At 40.0% G+C, this 20,230-nt stretch overlaps 1 protein-coding gene across 5 annotated transcripts in view; it reads right to left on the reverse strand.

Annotated features, from left to right (window-relative positions):
• The window catches only part of ATAD2B (ATPase family AAA domain containing 2B), a 164,116-nt gene that overhangs the window by 3,750 nt on the left and 140,136 nt on the right, over positions 1-20,230 (reverse strand). For 4 of the 5 annotated variants that reach the window (XM_066234023.1, XM_066234022.1, XM_066234020.1 and 1 more), the window contains 5 exons: positions 12,895-13,017; positions 9,779-9,916; positions 4,590-5,273; positions 1,384-1,511; positions 927-1,055 (listed from right to left, as the gene is read on the reverse strand). In XM_066234023.1, coding sequence (XP_066090120.1) covers positions 927-1,055; positions 1,384-1,511; positions 4,590-5,273; positions 9,779-9,916; positions 12,895-13,017 — 1,202 coding nt within the window. The remainder of the gene's footprint in view (positions 1-926; positions 1,056-1,383; positions 1,512-4,589; positions 5,274-9,778; positions 9,917-12,894; positions 13,018-20,230) is intronic. The other variant, XM_066234019.1, reaches the window with a different exon arrangement.

Genomic DNA, 20,230 nt, shown 5'->3' on the forward strand with positions numbered 1-20,230 from the left:
GTTTTTAAATGCTCTCTTACTTTGATTCAAGTCCAATATTCCTTATTACACAAGGGGAATAATCATGCCCTTCAAACATGAATCTCTCATCTACGTCCTAGAAATACTCGTTGAGAGCGGGGCTTTGTCTTCCTCAGATTTTGCATCCCAAACACCAAGCACACAGTATCTGGACCCGCAGGTCCTTAATAAATACTTAGTAATTAGACCACCAGATAAACAAACTAATAGGTAAATGAACAAAGACACTCTAGCAAAGTCACTTAGCCTTTAGTGAGCAGATGAGGGAGTACATTTGCTCAGATGGCCTCAAAAAACAAAAGTGTGGCTTTGTGATGTAAAGTATATGAACACAGATATAAGTTCATATTTATAAGGAAGCACTTTATTACAACCCAAAGTTGTTTAGAACTGGACTAGTTTAAAGTGTCTGAGCAAAAAGACAATCACTCCTTCACATGACTATTTTACAGAACTAAATCTGATTGAGATGACTTCTAAGTTTTCTTTCATCATGAACTGGGTGGCCAATAGGTCTTACTGCCCATACCAACTCCTTTCAATCAGCAGTAGCTGCTAGGGAGCAGCGGTCAATACTGAGAGGCCACGCCTACACTGAGCAGGCCCAGAGATAACCTACTCAGTGATGTCAGTATAAGGGAGGGGAGAACTGTCACATGCTATTCAGTGTATCTGTCAATCCAGAATCATGAAGTCCTGTGTTTTGATAAACAAAAAATTCCAGATTTCTTCTGTCCTAAGACAAAATGGTACAAAAGACTTTATTCAAGTCACACTCTTAATGCTTTTTCTATTCTTAAACCTTTAAAACATTCTTCAGTTACTTGGTAAAAGACTAAAATAATTTTGGGGGGGGACAAGTAAAAAGCACATATTTGTTTGTTCTACATGAGACAAGAACTTACCTCCACGAGTTGTGATTTGTCATAATCTTTACGATGACGATAGATGCACTGACTAAGAAGAGAATATAACCTCTCAAGTTGATCAACTGCCAGATTGTTGCTTTTATCTACCAACAAATCAAGCAATTTCTAAGAAAAATTAGAAAAAAAATAAAATAGTTTGATTTCATTATTCAAACTGCAACAGTTATATTCAATGGCTAGGCAACAGACACTACAGGTTACGGTGTAACAGTGGCACTGGAGTTTAGAAGATTCTAAGGCTTAGTTAATTACCAAGACAAAGCTCATATTTCTAAACCCCATAAAGAACACATAACCTTTTTTTTTACTAGTAGCCCTAAAGCACATATATTCCTAGCTAGAGCAAAAGGTTATCAAAAGTTTTATTCTGCTGCCTACAAAACATATTCAAATCTCTTTCCATTCATTTAAAACTAGGAATAGCCAAACTTACCTTCAACCTCTCGTGATCAACTATAAGCGGAGGCACAGGCTCAGATGGTTCTTCTGGAACCAGCTCCAGGGTTGTTGTTTTTGCCTGCTCTAAAATTAACTTACGATATTTCTTTACTTTAGAAGCACCTACAATTGAGGGGAAAAAAGAAAAGAATACACTGCAGCAAGTAAAAGTTAACAAAAATCAGGTTCAAACAACCATAAATTCGTTTATCTACCATAAATCCTTCTTGGAATAAGAGTGTATTCTTCAAATGATAAATGTTCTTTTTTTGCTAAGCATAAATAATCCAAATTAAAGAGAACTAAACCTCAATTAGGAAAGCCAAGTCATACTAGAATATCATCTAATAAATATATCCACTAAGAGGAAGACAAAAGCAAACTACCTATAAACAGTAACTACAATAGTATAAATTAATTACTTTCCTCCCAACATCTTGCTAAGATAAAACATACTGAAACAAACAAAAATACTGAGTTGACTGAGTATAACTGGGGAGCACCCGGCACTTCTGGGGCTCAAGAGAGTAGGCAGACCATGGAACCCTATGCTCCCCTAAGTAGGAGTACTCATAAGAGGAAGCTAAGAGAGAAGAGCATGAGACAAACTTGGACTATTTCAGAACTTTACAAAAGACCTGGCCCATGTCTGAGATCCTAAGAGGAGCTTTCCTCCTCCCTCTTGCATTAGTCCCCTTATTCCCAAGTCGTCAAACAATTCCTTCTCATCAATGCCTACTTTATATGTAAGTTAAGAGCTAAAATGTTGCCTTCAAAAGCATATTCCACAATACACCCGAAAATTTTAAATTTCAGACGTTTAGAATGAAAGCTTTGCTTTATGATTCAATTAACATACACTAGAAGTTTTGTTAAGACCATGATGACACTGCTCCTACATTCACAGACTTCTAGAGGCCTGAGTGCTTCAATCAGGAAACAATGCATTAGCTAACACTGCCCGACAATTACAAATGAGAACTTCAGGTAAAGCTGTGCTCAACAAATATCTCTAACACTTTGAGATCACCAACTGAACATAATACTGAGTAACAGCTTTTCTGTAAGCGAAGATCTCTAGTGAAGTAGTATTAGAAAGGGCTCCTGCACACCCATCCTGCCTCATCCCCCTTTCCCACTCTGTCCCATCACTTAACCTTGGATTAACACAGTTTCAAAGTCCTGGCTCTATGATCAGCCAGCAGCTCTTAAAACTATTTTCTATTATTAAATACTGAAGAAAAAGAAAAATTACTTAAGAATAGTATTTAAGAATAGTACATCTCTCTTTATCCATTAAAAGAATTCTAAGACTTTGCTCCAGGGAAAAGCAACCTGGTCTCAACTCTCCAGGCAGAGAAGAACAGAAGCTCCATATCCACGCATGCTGCAAATGGCTTTTTCCAGTCTACCTGAATCATTAACAGCTAGAAGCAGCGGTCATTGGGACTTGGACATGAGCTGCGAAGTATAGAATGGTGACAACAATTCCAGTGCCATACGGACTTTTCCTGTGGGGAACTTTCCTGGACTCCTGCTCCCTGTGACAGCTCCTAACAGACTGAACTGTGGTTGGGTTGCATTTTTCAGGGATTTGGCATGGTGAGGGGGCCAACTTGGACTTGGGGAACATGTTAAGGACACTACTCATTTATGGATTCTTGCTGTATTGGCCAAGAGTTTGCTTAAAGGCTTTTAATCACTGTAAAAAAAAATAGAGGACTAGATGAAGAAGATGGGGCACATATACACCATGGTATATTATTCAGCTAGGAGAAATGGTGACATTGGATCACTTATAGCGGAATGGTGGAGTCTTGGTAGCATTGTGCGGAGTGAAATAAGCGAATCAGAAAAAAACAGGAACTGCAGGATTCCATACATTAGTGGGACATAAAAGCGAGACTGAGAGGCATGAACAGGAGTGTGGTGGCTATGGGGGGTGGGGGGAGGGAAGGAGGGAGAGGGGGAGGGGAGGGGGAGGGGTACAGAGAGAACTGGATGGAGGGTGGCAGAGGACGATCTCTCTTTGGGTGATGGGTATGCAACATAACTAAATGACAAGATAACCTGGAAATGTTTTCTTTGAATGTATGTACCCTGATTTATTGATGTCACCCCATTAAAATAAAAATTTATTTATATATATATATAAAAAAAAAAAAAAAAGAATTCTAAGACTTTGAGTAGTATCTTCCAGCCTCCTAATTCTGCTGGAGGGTTCACACAAACTGGCAGCAAAGGACTTTTCCCACCTAACCCAAATCCCAGGCTAACGTCTCCATTCTGTATGGTTTAGAGAGCACAATTTCAAAACAGCCTACTAAGAGAAGAGTACCTGTTCAGGAAGAAACTGTACATACACGGCACAAGGTAGATCTCTAACTCACTCCATCCCACTATGGGCTAAACAATAACGACCAACAACTTGGGACTAGAAATCCTCAATTCCCCTTTCCACTTCTTCTTAAGAGAATCCTACAGCCAGGAGCTGGCAGAGTGCCCTGACTGGAAGAAGAGGGGTCAGCGGCTTTCCCCGACCGCTGGCACTAAAAAGCAATGGAGCCTCGTAGACTAAACATCCCTCAGATTCAACTACAGTGACTGCCTGGAATGAATACACCTCGGTAAATGCCAGGTACTAAAGAGAGAGAATTAACATACATGACATACATAATCCCTGCAGTGTCACCATTTTCAAGTTTAATTTAAAAGATGAAAAACCAGGGTTGGAGAGTACAGTAATTAGCTCAAAGTCACATGATTATAATGAGCAGGAGCAGTAATGTACTGTGGTCTACAAGACTTGAATATACCACACTGCTATAGTACCCAAGTCTTCTCAGACCACCTCCAACTCACCCCAGCAATTTTTTTGTTAGAATTCCATCTTCTTGGCACTTGCAATGTACTCAGCTTTTAGTCATAAATCCATTAGGATGGAAATGATAATCAGGTGGGAGCCAGAAGTGTAAGCGGCCAGGAAAGCAAAGCATTCTGGACCATAAACCCTCTGAAACACCCACCAAAACATAGTATGTATGTGTCAACTTTCCTAGGGAAAGGGGATGAAAACTTTAACAGATTCTCAAAGGGGTCAAGTTATTTGGCAACTATTGTTCCTGAAGACTAGACAAAGCATGCAATTAACTAATTCTGGAGTGCAAACCTTCAGAAGACTTATTGAAATATTATTTCTACCTTCTTTATCCAGTTCTGCATCTTTGACCTCCACATCGGGGCCAGGCTCTGACTTCTCATTATTGCTACACTCCAGTGCTTCGAGTTTCTCAGGATCATCTCCATGACTTTCATTCGAAGGTTCTGCTTTTTCTTTTGGCTGGTCCTCCAGAAGAATCTTTTGTTCAGAACCACATTTATCTCCACTACTACAGAAAGAAACTACTTCGGCTTTGCCATTCTGACACTCTAGAACTGGTATTCCTTCAAAACTGTCAGTGGAGGCCTCACCATTGAGACAGCTTCCTTTAAGAAATGGCTCTTTCCTGGAAGTCTGCTCTGGATTTAGAGAACTGCTGCTGTTGACGAGCAGAGACTCATTCGAACTTTCCTCTTCGGTAGATGCAAAGTTCTCTTTTGTGCCCGCTCCACTGTTGAGCCTCTGCCCCTGCTCCATGTCCATGACGTCACACGACGATTCGTCATTGGTCATAGATAAGTCTCCAGTCTCCTCTCCATTTTCCTCGTGGCAGTCAGTGCTTATCTCAAACTCTCCATTCTCTAGCAATTTCCTGCCCTCTGTATGGTTCTCATAGTCTGCAAATTTGGTATCGTCTTCATCTTTTTTTAAATTATTGACTTTTCTTTTCTTAATAATTCCTTTACCCCACTGTGATCGCCGCCTCGATTTTCTCCGAACTCGAACTATTTTATAAGGAAGGAAAAAGATATGTAGAACTTGGGAGAGCAATTCTTGTTTTACAAATGCACATTAACTAAGACTCAAAAGAAAGTAAACCCATACTGGTACAGCACATAAGCAAAAACTACTGAGATCTTGACGCCTACGCTCACTAACCCTCACACCAGAAGTGGAGCAGGTAAGAAGTTGCGGATGAACTCTGAAGAATGAAAATTTGTTCAATTCATGTCCTATTTATTGCCTGGCATTAAATTTTTTGTTACTCTAGATTCTACTTTACAGCTGTTCTTAACATCCAGAGGCCAAGCATATAATATGCACATTTTAAGAAATGACCAGATTGCCAGGGTGCCTGCAAGGTGTGGAGTGACAGCCCTAGATTTCACCAGAAAGGTGAGTGTTTAGTTACCAAGATAACCCAAAAGCACATAATCCTGAAAAGAAATAAAGGCATGAGCCAGTATATCATGACAGAATAGTTACAAGTATCTATCTCACTGCCTCTCCTTCCAGAAGACAGAATAACCCACACTTAATACAGTCATGAACAGAAGTCCCGGGTAGGTTATAGGGACCATCTGGTTAGCCAACTGTTAGCCCCTCTACCACAAACAGTTCATCTAGTAGCATCAATTTCTTGCAGTTATTTGATAATATCAGAAAAATTAAGCCATCTGCCATCAAGGTGGCAACAATAACACTAACAAAACATTGAAAATAAAGGCCTGATTGATTATGTGAAAAGAAAGACCTACCAATGTTGTAAGAATTATACTCTTAAGCCCTGGCCAATTGGCTCAGTGGTAAGCATCGGCCTGGCGAGTGGATGTCCTGGGTTCGATTCCCAATCAGGGCACACAGGAGAAGTATCCATCTGCTTCTGCGCCCCTCCCCATCTTACTTTACTCTCTCTCTCTCTCTCTCTCTCTCTCTCTCTCCCCTCATCCTGCAGCCATGGCTCAATTGGAGCGAGTTGGCCCTGGGCGCTGAGGATGGCTCCATGGCCTCTGCCTCAGGCACTAAGAACTCGGTTGCTGTGCAATGAAGCAACGCCCAAATGGGCAGAGCATCATCCCCAGTGGCAACTGGATCCCAGTCAGGGCGCATGCAGGAGTCCTGGTCAGGGTGCATGCAGGAATCTGTCTCTCTGCCTCCCTTCCTCTCACTGAATTAAACAAAAAAAAAGAATTGTACTCTTAGATGCTATAAACTATCCTGAGCTTTATGAGTACACAGCTGGCCCTTGCATGTATGGTGGACCCAGGCATCTTTAATTTCTCATGTATTTATCAAAGATAGCTGGTTATACAAGTCTATTCCACTGTCCCTTAAATAAGCAAAAAGTGAACTCTTTTTTTGCAATTTGGGACAGAGGCACAAAGAAATCTTAATATAAAAGTTATTAAAGCATAACTAGACATCTGTTACTTCTGATATCTGACACCAAATTCTAAATATTAGTTTACTGAAAGCCATCAGGGCCTGACCAGGCAGTGGCGCAGTGGATAGAGCATCGGACTGGGACACAGAGAGCCCAGGTTCTAAACTCCGAGGTCGCCGGCTTGAGCGCGGGCTCATCTAGTTTGAGCAAGGGGTCCCTTGGTCTGCTGTAGCCCCCTGGTCAAGGCACATATGAGAAAGCAATCAATGAACTAAGGTGCCACAATGAAGAATTGATGCTTCTCATCTCTCTCCCTCCTTCCTGTTTGTCCCTATCTGTCCCTCTCTCTCTCTCTTTCTCTCTCTCTGTCACACACACACACACACAAAAAGAAAGCCATCAGGGTAAAAACAACTCATTTTTTCCCAAGGCTATAAAAGTAATGTCAAGTATGGCTTGATTATTAAAAAGATTATACTTTTTTTTTTTAGGTGAGAGGAGGGGAGATAATGAAGTCAACTCCCACATGCACCCAAATGGGATCCACCTGGCAATGCTGTCTGGGGCCGATGCTCAAATACCAAGCTATTTTTAGCACCTAGAGCCATGCTCAAAAGAACTGAGTTACTGACTGCAGGAAGAAAGAGGAAGAGAAGGGGGAGGTTGAAAGGGGAGAAGCAGATGGTCACTTCTGCTGTGTGCCCTAACTGGGAATCAAACCTGGGACATCCATACACTGGGTCAATGTTCTATCCACTGGACTACTGGCCAGGGCCAATATATACTTTTAATATATAAAAGCTGAACAGCTTCCTGGCAGGACATTTTAAAAAGGAAATACAAACATGAGATCACTAAATGTAGACTGTTTAATCCACAGTTTAAGAATTGCTTTTGAAAAAGTAGAAAGTAATAGGGCCTTATGACACCTTTGTTTCTTATTTCTTATATCATACTGCTTAATATGAACTTATAATCCAGCAACCGTGTAGTGTTTTTGCATGCATTTTTCATCCTTTCATTTTTAATCTGTACTAAGTCTATAAAGATGTCAAGATATTCACAGGAAATCAACAAATTGTGATATATATATTCTTCTTTCTTATCTAAGAGTAAATCTACTAAAGATTTCTGAAATCATTTCCAAAATTCAAGGTAGTCACTTGGCTCAAAATATATTTTCCCTTCAAAACTGTAATATCATTAGAATCATCCTTCCATTCCTTTTACCCCTGTAATTTCTGTTTACAATTTACAATCACAGGGTTAGTTGGAAAAGAAAGTTCTGTATTAGTCTACTGTTAAAAGCTGGACAAAGGCTAAAGTGATGGACATTCATAAGCATTCCATTAATTATAAGAAAAACTAATCCAGCCCACAAAAATATGAAAGAAAAGTATTTAGCTTGCTCTTTCTCTAAAAGGTGAGCCGTTAGGTCTTTACTACCTAACAAGGCATTCCTGACATTGTGGTCTCACTTATTCTCCAACCATGTAACCGAAAGTACAAATGGTTCCCCTTTTCTTTCCTCATTAAAGCCATGAAACTCCAGAGCAAGAGGCTGAACACTGCTCAGTCAAGAGCCAGCCCAATTACTTGATATGTATGTAGTTCATTAAACAAAGGCCAGAAGCCTCCTGAAGCTAGTTTACTTCTAACACTTTCATCCCAGCTAAGAACAGGAAAAAAGTTCTTACTTGGGGAGAGATCCAACTAGAGAAATTTTCTCACTCCTTATTTAACTATTTCTAACAGTCAGTATTATTTTAGAAAAATAAGAGAAATATTTTATAAGCTCCACCAGAATAGGGTTTGTTTTAGTCACTGCCCAATCTCCATAGCACCTGTTTGTGGCAGGAGTGTGTATTTATATACTACTTTTCTTTTCAGGGATGCTTGTGTGAAAAGCCCATTTAGAGGCACAATCTTTAGAGTCAATATTTATAGTATCTTTGAGCTTGTTTCCAAAATTAAGACCTTAGGAAAGCAACTCTGTTTTAGGGACATTTAGATTTATGGGTTAAGTTAATATAAAACAAGACACATCACAAGTCAAATATGCCATCTACTGGTAAGAGAAAACAAAACTCCTTTGTAGATTAAAGGAACACTTTAATACTTAAAGAAACTTAAACTGCTTAAAGCCCATATCCAACTTGTTTGAGTTACTAATTGTTTGTATCAGGTGCAGAGAATGTAAAGGATTTTAAGTTTTAAATCAAAGTGTTTTGTTACATAATCCAGGTCATAATCTGAGATACAACTGGGCCAAATAACTTTAACCAGTTTCATGAAACTAAATGCACCATGATGTGCCAGAAGAAAAAAAAGTCTCATATATGAAGGCCTTATTCCAAAAAGGACAAGCTAAAAAGTAGGGACAGTTCATTCATGCAAATTCAGTGCCATTGTTGAAAGAGCAGGTATGACCAGCTTTGCAGACAGCTAGAGTCACCACTGCAGTGTCACCACCCTCGCACCCCAGAACAGCGCCTCTCTACCAAGGATGGCTACCTGCAGTGAGACCTAAGTACCTTACTACAAAGATGCTATGTTTATTAACACTGGTCTTTGAGAATTTTACAGATCACCATGAATAAGAAAAATTGAAGACAACCTAAACACTAAATATTCCCTCTAAATAGATCTTCTAAACAAAATTAGATAAAGGAGGCTGTACAGATTTTTTGAACTCAGCACAAAACAGTTTCTTAAAAAAATCAACTTCCTGCTATCAAATCAGCCCCTCTCTTCAGCCAGAGTTTCCACTGCCACCATAAAGACAACATCTCGCGTTGCATACAGCAAGGGTTTGAGGCTGGAGATGGGTAGATAAAAAAATACCTCGGCTCCACATCTTCACCCTAATTCCAAAGTTTAAAACTAAGAACATTCAAGCTTCATTCAGTTACAACAGCAAATACTGAATGGGAACAGAAAAGAGTAAATAGGGTTAAAGAAATACATTTGTGATTCAGCCTCTTACCCCACAAGCTCTTCACCTGACGGGAAAGATAAAAAGAGCTGCAGGGACAGCCCCGCTTTGGTATGCGTACCCAGTGCCTAGGAAACCCACATCATTCTCAGTTGTTCCCACTGCTGGATAACATGGTCTCGAACACTCACACGCACATTTATTTGCAGAGTTGTGCCAGACATCCATTAGATTTCTTTGTTTGTGCCGAAATGCCTCTTCAACTCTAGTTTCTGCCTTCCGAGCTCCAGTACCATGAGGATTTATTTGTTCCGCCGTTACCGATAGGCCTGCACGCAGAAGATAAGCAGTACCTATTTAAATATTCCTAGCTACATACACCAACAAGGTTCAAAAAGAGTTGGAAATACAGAACTGAGTTTTAGTCATTAATTATACTTGGACAGTTTATAATTTGGATGAAAATAGTATCTTTTAAGATGGGAAGGAAACTAGATAAAAAATCATAAAAATAACCTGGAAGGTGATGCTTACACTTAATCCCCAAAGGGGTCCCATGTTAATTTGCAAAGCAATACAGTTCACATTTTTTTTTTTTTTTTGTATTTTTCTGAAGCTAGAAACGGGGTGAGACAGTCAGACAGACTCCCGCATGTGCCTGACCGGGATCCACCCGGCACGCCCACCAGGGGGCGACGCTCTGCCCACCAGAGGGCGATGCTCTGCCCCTCCGGGGCGTCGCTCTGCCGCAACCAGAGCCACTCCAGCACCTGGGGCAGAGGCCAAGGAGCCATCCCCAGCGCCCGGGCCATCTTTGCTCAAATGGAGCCTCGGCTGCGGGAGGGGAAGAGAGAAACAGAGAGGAAAGGGGGAGGAGTGGAGAAGCAGATGGGTGCTTCTCCTGTGTGCCCTGGCCGGGAATCATACCCGGGACTTCTGCACGCCAGGCCGACGCTCTACCACTGAGCCAACCGGCCAGGGCCCACATTTTTATAGATTGTAGATATTTTAAAAGTTATGATTTCTGCCATCTTAGTCTGTGAGTTTACTGGGCCAGTAAACCTCGTTCACACAAACTGTTTCCATCTGATCCGCTGCCTGTCACACCGCACTTCAGTGAAGTCTGGTTTTCCTGCACTGAGCTCCGTAAGAGTAACTGTTCCATCTCAGTTTTCACCAGATCTCTCTGTGCTCTGTGATCCCTCAACATTGATGTTTCCCAGGGTTGTGTCTGGAATCCCTGTTCTTCTCACTCCTGCATCACAAGGTGGCGCTCTCACCTCGGTCTCTACTACCATTATACAGTAATTCCCAAACCCACAGCTCTAGCCAGGCATCTCTGGCACTTTCCTAATCCATATAGCCAGCTGTCTATTCGAGCTCTCCCACTGGCTATCCTAAAGATAGGTCAAGTTATCCTTCCCCACAAAAAAAGCCTGTTTAAAAAATTCTTATATACCCCCTATCGCTACTGGTGGCATTAGCATCCACTAACATTAAACCACTAACAGGGCGGCCAATGTTGACTCTTCGTTCCCTTCACGAAGCCCTTCACCCCGACAGCCACATCACTCTTATGTTAATCCACATTTCACTAATTAAAACTCTCAATAACTACAACAGCTTTAGTAAAGTACAATGTAGATAATGTAAAAATCATACACTTAAATGCTTTTTAGTGAAGTTACAGCGCTATGCAATCATCACAGCACCCCAATCTTCAGTATCTACCCCAGGCAACCGCTAATCCACTTTCTAGCTCTACATCCTTGCCTTTGTGAGCATTTCATAGACATAAAATCATACAGTACGTGGTCTTTTCGGGCTGGCCTCTTTCACTTCACAAATGTTTCTGAAGCACATCTATGTTGTAGTGTGCACCAGTACTGTGCTCCTTTTTATGGCTGAGCAGTATACCATGTATGATATACCGTTTTGCTTACCATTCCAACTGACAGACATTTGGGCTGTTTCCACATTTTAGTTGTTGTGATTAATGCTGCGAAAGTCTTTATATAGGCATGTTTTCATTTCTCTTGAGTAGATTCCTAGAGTAGAATCACTGGGTCATATGGTAAATGTTAAGTTTAACTTTTTAGAACTACCAAACTGTTTTCTACACTGGCTCCAAGAGTTCTGAACTGGTCTGTCATTTTCCTACCCTCCACACTGAGACCTCGCTATTTCTTGATGCCAGGGCAATTCACCAGTTCATTCCACAGCTTAAAATACTCCAACAACTCCGACTGCCTATGGCAATGGTTCTCAGCCTCCAGTGTATATAAAACCCTCTTGAATAGTGCAGAGTCCTCAGCCTTACTACTCTCAGAGAACCTAACTCAGTGGGTCTAAGCTAATGTGGGAAACAGGTGCACCACTACAAAAAACACTGGCCTATAGATAAAAGCCCAAGCTCCTTAGCCAGGCATCAATTTACTCAGGTATTTACAGAAAACCTGTTGTATACTAGACACAATTCTGGGGACTGCGGTGGAGCTATGAACAACACCAAGTAAGGAAGGGAGGAATAACACAATGCAAAGTGCTATGACAACCAGAGCCTAATTAGATTAGGTGGCCAGGACATGCCTGTCTAAAGAAGTAGAAGAAAAGCTTCTTAATAATTTCAGGGTCCTAGAAGCAGCTCACCTCTTGAGCCCCATTTCTCACCATTCTATACATCCTTAGCAATAGCAAACAGTGTGCAGTTCTAATATACCATGCGGTTTCACATCTCTGTGCCTCTGTACATGTACAGGGGTCTCTTACCTGTGCCACAAACACACTCCAACCAGAGCATACACCACACTGTACTGGATTTCACTCTCTCTCCTACTCAAGTGTGAGTTCCTCAAGGAAAGGATTTTTTAGTGAATGAACAAACCATATTTGCTACTTGTGTTTATGTTAAAAAAAACTGCCCATTAACTTCAATATGGAAAGAAAGAAAAGTATTCCTAAAAAATTTTTTAAAGTAGTAGTATTGGGTGTAAGCTCATGATCAATAAACCATCTTCAGATATGAAAGCCTATCTAAATTTTTTAAGAACAGAAATAAACAACAAAAAGAAATTTCAGTAAGAAGCACTTTATTTCAGCAACTTGTACTGTCACACTAAAATTTTAACAGGAAGTAAAGTTTTTAAATAAAGTTTTGAGAATTTACATGACACACATCAGAATCAGAAATTAAAGACTGTGCCGGAAAATACATTATTTTCACGACACCGGGAACCCTGAAGAAACAGCGTCCAAGGACACCCAATGAGTCTTGGTCTTTGGCAGCAAGTCCATGTCTATAACTTACCTCTTTTTATTCTTGCTTCCTTAATTTCTTCACAGAGTTTATTAAACTCTGGGTCTAGTTCCGCAGCAATGATGGCGTGTGCAGTGTCCTTCAGGGTGCAAGCCCTGTGCCTAATTATTTTGTCTGTTAAAAACATTGGTATACATTTAGTACATGTATAAATAAAATGATATTAACAATAAGAAATGATGACATTGGATCATTTACAACAACATGGATGGACCTTGATAACATTATACTGAGCGAAATAAGTAAATCAGAAAAAACTAAGAACTATATGATTCCATACATAGGTGGGACATAAAAATGAGACTCAGAGACATGGACAAGAGTGTGGGGATTGCAGGGTGGGGGGGAGGAGAAGGGAAGGGGTTGGGGGAGGGGAGGGCACAAAGAAAACCAGTTAGAAGGTAACAGAAGACAACTGGACTTTGGGTGATGGGAATGCAGCATAATCAAATGTCAGAATAACCTGGAGATGTTTTCTCTGAACATATGTACCCTGATTTATCAATGTCACTCCATTAAAATTAATTTAAAAAAAAGATATTAACAAAGGGCATTTTAATGAGAGGTAAAAAAAATACATACATTTAAATAAAATTGTACAAAGCATATGTGAGTTCATTTAAGTGACAAGTAAGAAAATATAAGCTATTCAATCAAGTTGATAATTCTCTGAAAACTATACTTTTAGAACTTCAAAGTACTAAGTCTATTTAACAAATTATTACCTCAATTATATTACTTTATTTTACATTTTTGAAAATAAAAATGTATGAGTTTCAATAAAATCTTTAAAAAGATCTAGGATATTCACCATATACCCAGCACCAGAGTTCCCATACATGGATTCTGAGAAATCAGAAATCCTTACATAACTATCTCCATAAGTGAAAACTGTGCTGAAGAATATGTTCTAAGTAAGGGTGATCTTTAAAAACCAAGACAGAAACAGACAAATACAGAAAGATATTTTAAGCTACAGAATGCAAAATGGTATAAAAATTGTAGGTAGATCCAGGAAGAGAAATACTAGTATTTTTTGGCTGTAAGCTCATGAACAATAAGCCCTCTTCAGATATGAAAGCCTATTACATAGTTCAAGGTAAACTATACCTAAAATTGGTACTAAAAGCAGGGTCTTTGTTTTATGCTTATTCAGAAGTCTTCATTCATAAACAATACAATGTAAACAGCGCCCTCTAGAGCCATGCAGCTTAGAAAAAGCCAAGAAATAGTATGTCAAAGGCTCTTATTTTGTAACAGTATCAACAACTAGAACCCAAAGTCTCAAAATAACATTTGCCTTTTCATTTCTAGAAAATACAAAAAGTATAAAGACATAATTTTATTAGAAACTCACTGCGGAAATCTTACAAAAACAAGCATGCAGTACTCAAAAGGCAACCACTGATGTATTTCCTTTCAATATATTTTTCTTTAAATATTCATTCAATAAATGTTATCAACTATACCAGGAACTGAGTAGGTGATGGCTACATAGTGGTGAACAAAACAACGTTTTCACTTTCAAGGAGCTTTTTAAACTACTATAAGAAAGAGGTATTAACGAAATAACCTCACACACACATATAAACACCACCACCCCAACCCCAAAACCACTGAATAACTTGCCTGACCTGTGGTGGCTCAGTGGATAAAGCATCGACCTGGAAATGCTGAGGTCGCCAGTTCGAAACCCTGGGCTTGCCTGGTCAAGGCACATATGGGAGTTGATGCTTCCAGCTCCCCCCCCCCTTCTCTCTCTCTGTCTCTCCTCTCTCTCTTTCTCTGTCTCTCCCTCTCCTCTCTAAAATGAATAAATAAAAATTAAAAAAATTTTAAAACCTATAGGGTATTGATGTGGGTGCCCACTGAGGCTGGGCTAGTCAGGAAAAGGCTCTCTGAAATGGAGGCTGAGGCTGAGACCCGAAGCATACACTGGAGCAGCCACTGAAAGTCTAGAAAAGCCAGTGCAGGCTCAGATAATACCATGAGAAAGTTCTGGAGTAAAAAGATCTTGGAGACTTCAAGAAAATGAAAGAAAGATAGCCTGTGTGCTTAGAACACAGTCAGCAAGAGGCAAACAGGAATCTGACCATATTTAAAGGCTTTTAGATTTTATCCTAAGCGCAATGAAAAGTCATTGAAAAGATCTGAGCAGGAAAGAAACATGACTTAATTGAAATCCTCAAAAGATCTTCAAGTTTAATTTTATATCTCCTTGCAGTTCTATCAGTTTTTGCTTAATGAATTTTGAAGCTTTGTTATCAGAGGCATAAATGTTTAGAATTGTTTAATTATTTGATGATTATGAAATAACCTTTATCCCAGGTAATAATAGTCTTTCATCTGAAACCTATGTTAGTATTTATATAACCATACCAGCTTCCCTTTGCTTGGTATTAATATATCTTTTTCAACTTCTTTTTAACCTATCTGTAGCCTTATATTTAAAGTGGGGTTCTTGAAAAGATGCCTCAGTAGCACAGCAGGTAATGAATGTGTCAGTCTCATAAACTGGGTGGGTTTCTTATAAATGGCATTTGGTTGGATCTTTGCTTTTTTTATCCAGTCTGATCACCGTTGCTTTTATCTAGGATGTTTATGCTGGGGGTCAGCAATTTTTTTTTGTATAGAGCCAGAGAGTAAACATGTTAGACTTCACGGGTCATAGGGTTTCTGGCAAGTACTCAAAATCGTCCTAGTAGCATAAAAACAGCCACAGACAGTATTACATAAATGTATGCATCGTTGTCTTCCCGTTTAAAAAAAAAACAACAAAAAAACTTCATTTATAAAACCAGGCAGCCAGTTTGTTATTCCTGGTTTATACTATTTACATTTATTTTCAATTTTTTTTAATTTACTGGAGACATTAGTTAATAAAATATGTTTTAGGTATAAAATTCTTTAATACATCAATCTGTAAACTGTCTTGTGTGCTCACCTCACAGTCTCCTTCCATTACCTTATTCCCCTTCATTCCCTCTGCCTCCACTCCTCCCACTCTCTTCCCTCCGGTCATCACCATACTGTCGTCTTCAGAGATTTTTTAAATCCCTTTACTTTTTCACCTAGCCCTCGACCACCATCACCTCTAACAACTATCAATCTGTTCTCTATCTATGAGTCTGTTTCTATTTTGTTCATCAGATTCCACATATAAGTAAAATCATATGGTATCTGTCTTTTTCTGACTGGCTTATTTCACTTAGTATAATACTCTCCAGGTCCATCCACACTGTCACAAAAGGCAAGATTTCCTTCCTTTTTTATGGCCATGGAATAATCTATTACGTAAAGGTACCACAAATTTTTTTTTTAATCCACTGATGGGAACTAGGGCTGCTTTCTAGTCTTGATTATTATACCTAACATTGCAACGAACACAGCTGTGCATATATCCTTTCAAATAAGTGTTTCCGGTTACTCTGAATATATTCCCAGAAGTGGAATCACTCGGGTGATAAGGCAGTTCCATTTTTAATTTTTTGAGGAACCTCCATACTGCTTTCCAGTGGCCGCACCAGCCTGCATTCCCTCCACAGTGCACAAGGATTCCCTTTCTCCACACCCTCACCAACACTTGTTGTTTGCTGACTTATTGATGATGGCCATTCTGACAGGGGTGAGGTGATACCTCATTGTGGTTTTACTTTGCATTTTCTCTGATGATCAGAGTTGTTGAACATCTTTTCATATTTCTATTGGCCATCTCTATGTCCTCTTTGGAGAAGTATCTATTCAGGTTCTTTGCTCATTTTTAAAATGGACTGTTTGGGTTTTTTGGTGTTGAGTTGTATAAATTCTTTATAAATTTTGGATATTAACACAGCCATATGTGCTCTGGGCTGAGAAACCCCGCTTGGGGTTGAGACCCCAGCTCCTCAGGGGAAGCTCTGCAGATGAAGTGTCCCTCCTGCATTTCAGCCAAGCCTATAGGAGCAGGCCCTGCTCTTTTCACATCTACCAGCATCAATGTGGCTTCTTCTGTAAATCCTTGGTTATAAGACTTCTCTTCAGCTAGTCTTCAATTGGTTATTCAGGTTGACTGTCCTATATTTTAGTTGTAATTCCAGTTTGGTTCTGGGGGATGAGTGTAACATCAACCTACTCCACTGCTATCTCGGATCTGCCTAGACCAGTGGTCGGCAAGCTCATTTGTCAGAAGAGCCAAATGTCAACAATACAACAATTGAAATTTCTTTTTTGAGAGCCAAAGCTGTTAAACTTAAACTATATAGGTAGGTATATTCCTTATCGAGGCAGCGCCTACATGTGGTATTTTGTGGAAGAGCCATACTCAAGGGGCCAAAGAGCCATATCTGGCGCGTGAGCCGCAGCTTGCTACCAGGGGGCTAGACCATTTACATTTAATGTGATTTATATGATTATCAATTTGGTTGGTATTTATTTTTTCATCTTTTTCTCACTTGTTTTAGATTTTATACACACACACACACACACATTTATAATTCCATTTTATCTCCTTGTTGGATTATTAATTCTACTGCTAACCCTGGTGATCTTTTTTTAAAAGTGAGAGAAGGGGAGATAGTGAGCTAGACTCCTACATGCACCCCAACTTGGATCCACTCAGCTACCCCCATTGGGGGGCTGATGTTCAAATCAACTGAGCTATCCTCAAAACCTAAGGCCAACACTTGGAACAACTGGGCTATCCTCAGTGCCTGGGGCCAATGCTCAAACCAATAAAGCCACTGGCTGCAAGAAGGTAAGAGAGAGATAAGAGGAAGAGGGAGGGAAAAAGAAGCAGATGGTCGCTTCTCCTGTGTGCCCTGAACAGGGATGGAACCCAGGATGTTCATATGCTGGGCCAATACTCTATCCACTGAGCAAACTGGCCAAGGCCTTAACCCTGGTGATCTTCAAAGAATATTCTCTTTCTCTGGCCTCGGGTAGCTTCCTCACATGTATATACTGATCAATGTCCAACTGATGCCTGGAGGACAATCTTCTGCAGACCTCTGAGTGCTCTCTCCATGCAGCATTCTTCTTTCTGGTACTCTGCCCTGACATCTCTACCCACTTTGTCCTCCTTATATTCTCAGCTCTATCTCTTTTACTAAGGGCAAATTCCAGACTCTGCCTGGGTTCTTCCTTCCCATGTTACAGTCTAGAAACTTTCTAGGCAACTATAGTGCTCAACTTCTCAGTTCTCCTCTATTTTTTTTTTTTTTTTTGTATTTTTCTGAAGCTGGAAACGGGGAGGCAGTCAGACAGACTCCCGCATGCGCCTGACCGGGATCCACCCAGCACGCCCACCAGGGGGCGATGCTTTGCCCATCCAGGGCGTCGCTCTGTCCCGACCAAAGCCACTCTAGCGCCTGGGGCAGAGGCCAAGGAGCCATCCCCAGCACCCGGGCCAACTTTGCTCCAATGGAGCCTCGGCTGCAGGAGGGGAAGAGAGAGACAGAGAGGAAGGAGAGGGGGAGGAGTGGAGAAGCAGATGGGTGCTTCTCCTGTGTGCCCTGGCCGAGAATCGAACCCAGGACTTCCGCACTCCAGGCCAACGCTCTACCACCGAGCCAACCGGCCAGGGCCTTCTCCTCTTTTAAAAATTACTTTCCTTCATTTCCTGATATCCAATGGCTTCAAAATTATTTTTTCACATATTTTGTTGTTTTTCTTTTCTTCATTCTTTGAAAACCAAACTTTAATGGCTATGTAACAAGCCAAAGAAGAATGTACCTTAATTTTCAGACCTACTGCTCTATTTTTTAATGTTTTAAGATGATTCAAATTTTAGCTACTATAAACAAGAAACTACAATGAACATCTTAAAGTAGCTATATGTCCAGACTGATAGCAAAGTGGGAGGATTTCCCAGCACTCCTCCACAGGCACTCTGTTCTCCAGCCATGCTATTTTTTTCATACCTTCATACACTACTTACATACCTCTTCTCTCAGCCTAGAATGAATGCCCTTCCTACCCTCATTCAACTCGAGGCAATGGCTTCATCTCTGTGCTCCATGCACACTGTGCACATATTTCTAATACAAACCTAATGAAACTGCATTAAAATGATCTGTTGCCGCCTCAATGCTATCTCCATACCTTAATTATATTTTTATTATACTAATCAATAATTAGATATTTGTCATTACTAAAAAACAGTGAGTTTTTAGATAGCAAGGCAACTGTATTTATCTCTGTATGTATATAAATATATGAGTATATATAAATATGAGTATATATATAAGTATATAAACTGTTATGAGCTAAATTGTGTCATCTCCCAAAAAAATTCATATGTTGAAGCTCTCCCAGTACCTCAGATGTGACTATATGTGAAATAGAGCCTTTAAAGAGGTAATTAAGGTAAAATAAGGTCACATGATAGGCCCTAATCCAATCTGATCTATGTCCTGATAAGAGGAAATTTGGATATACCAAGGGTGCACGCTCACGGAGAAAAGACCATGTGAGGACACAGCGATAGGAGAGCCTTCTGCCAGCCAAGGAGAGAGGCTTCAGGGGGAACCAAACCTCCCAACACCACCTCCAGAACTATCAGAAAATAAGTATGTTTGTTTAAGCCACCTGTAATATTTTGTTATTAAAGCCCTAGCAAACTAATACCATAACATAGCATGATGTCTGCCACGTAGTAATTATTCAATATGTATTAGTGAACTGAATATCTCTATTTCAAGAGGCAAGAACTGTCATATTCATCTTCGTACTGTAAGCACCCAGCTCAGTAACTAGCACATGGTATTCACAAATACTAAAGAAAATATGAATGAGTTTGGCTGAAGCACAACCCACAGAAAGCTCCAAAAGCTGGTAAATCTGTAAGCTTTATTCTTAAGTAACTGGTACAAAATAAAAGATTTTGAAAGGAGACTGCAAAATTAGGGCTAAAATTTCAGCAAAAATTTGCTAAATAATGGTATGTGCTTGAGGGCTAGAGAAGGGATGCACTATAAGACAAAGAATGAGAAACAGTTAAACATCATATATCACAAAAGATACTAATTGTGATCAAATGTCTGATACTGAACACATTTAGAATCTACAGATTAAAAATCTCTGGCTAACAGTTAATTTCTGTCCACATTATTCTCAAGGGAGCGAATCTAAATAAACACTTCGGCAACACGTATAGCTTTCAAAATCTTTGCTTTTACCTTCTATGCATGCTTTTGTCTTCTATGTATATGCTAGTTTTTTACCCAACTGGCCAACTATTTGGCAAAACAGAACATGGTAAGCTTTCAAATACTCATGGGAGCTTGTAACAGTAATACAACATTCATGTAATTTCCACTTGCTACACAACAGACCCTGAGGTGGGTTTTTT

Source organism: Saccopteryx bilineata, chromosome 6 (assembly GCF_036850765.1).
Source record: "Saccopteryx bilineata isolate mSacBil1 chromosome 6, mSacBil1_pri_phased_curated, whole genome shotgun sequence".
Lineage (NCBI taxonomy): Eukaryota > Metazoa > Chordata > Mammalia > Chiroptera > Emballonuridae > Saccopteryx > Saccopteryx bilineata.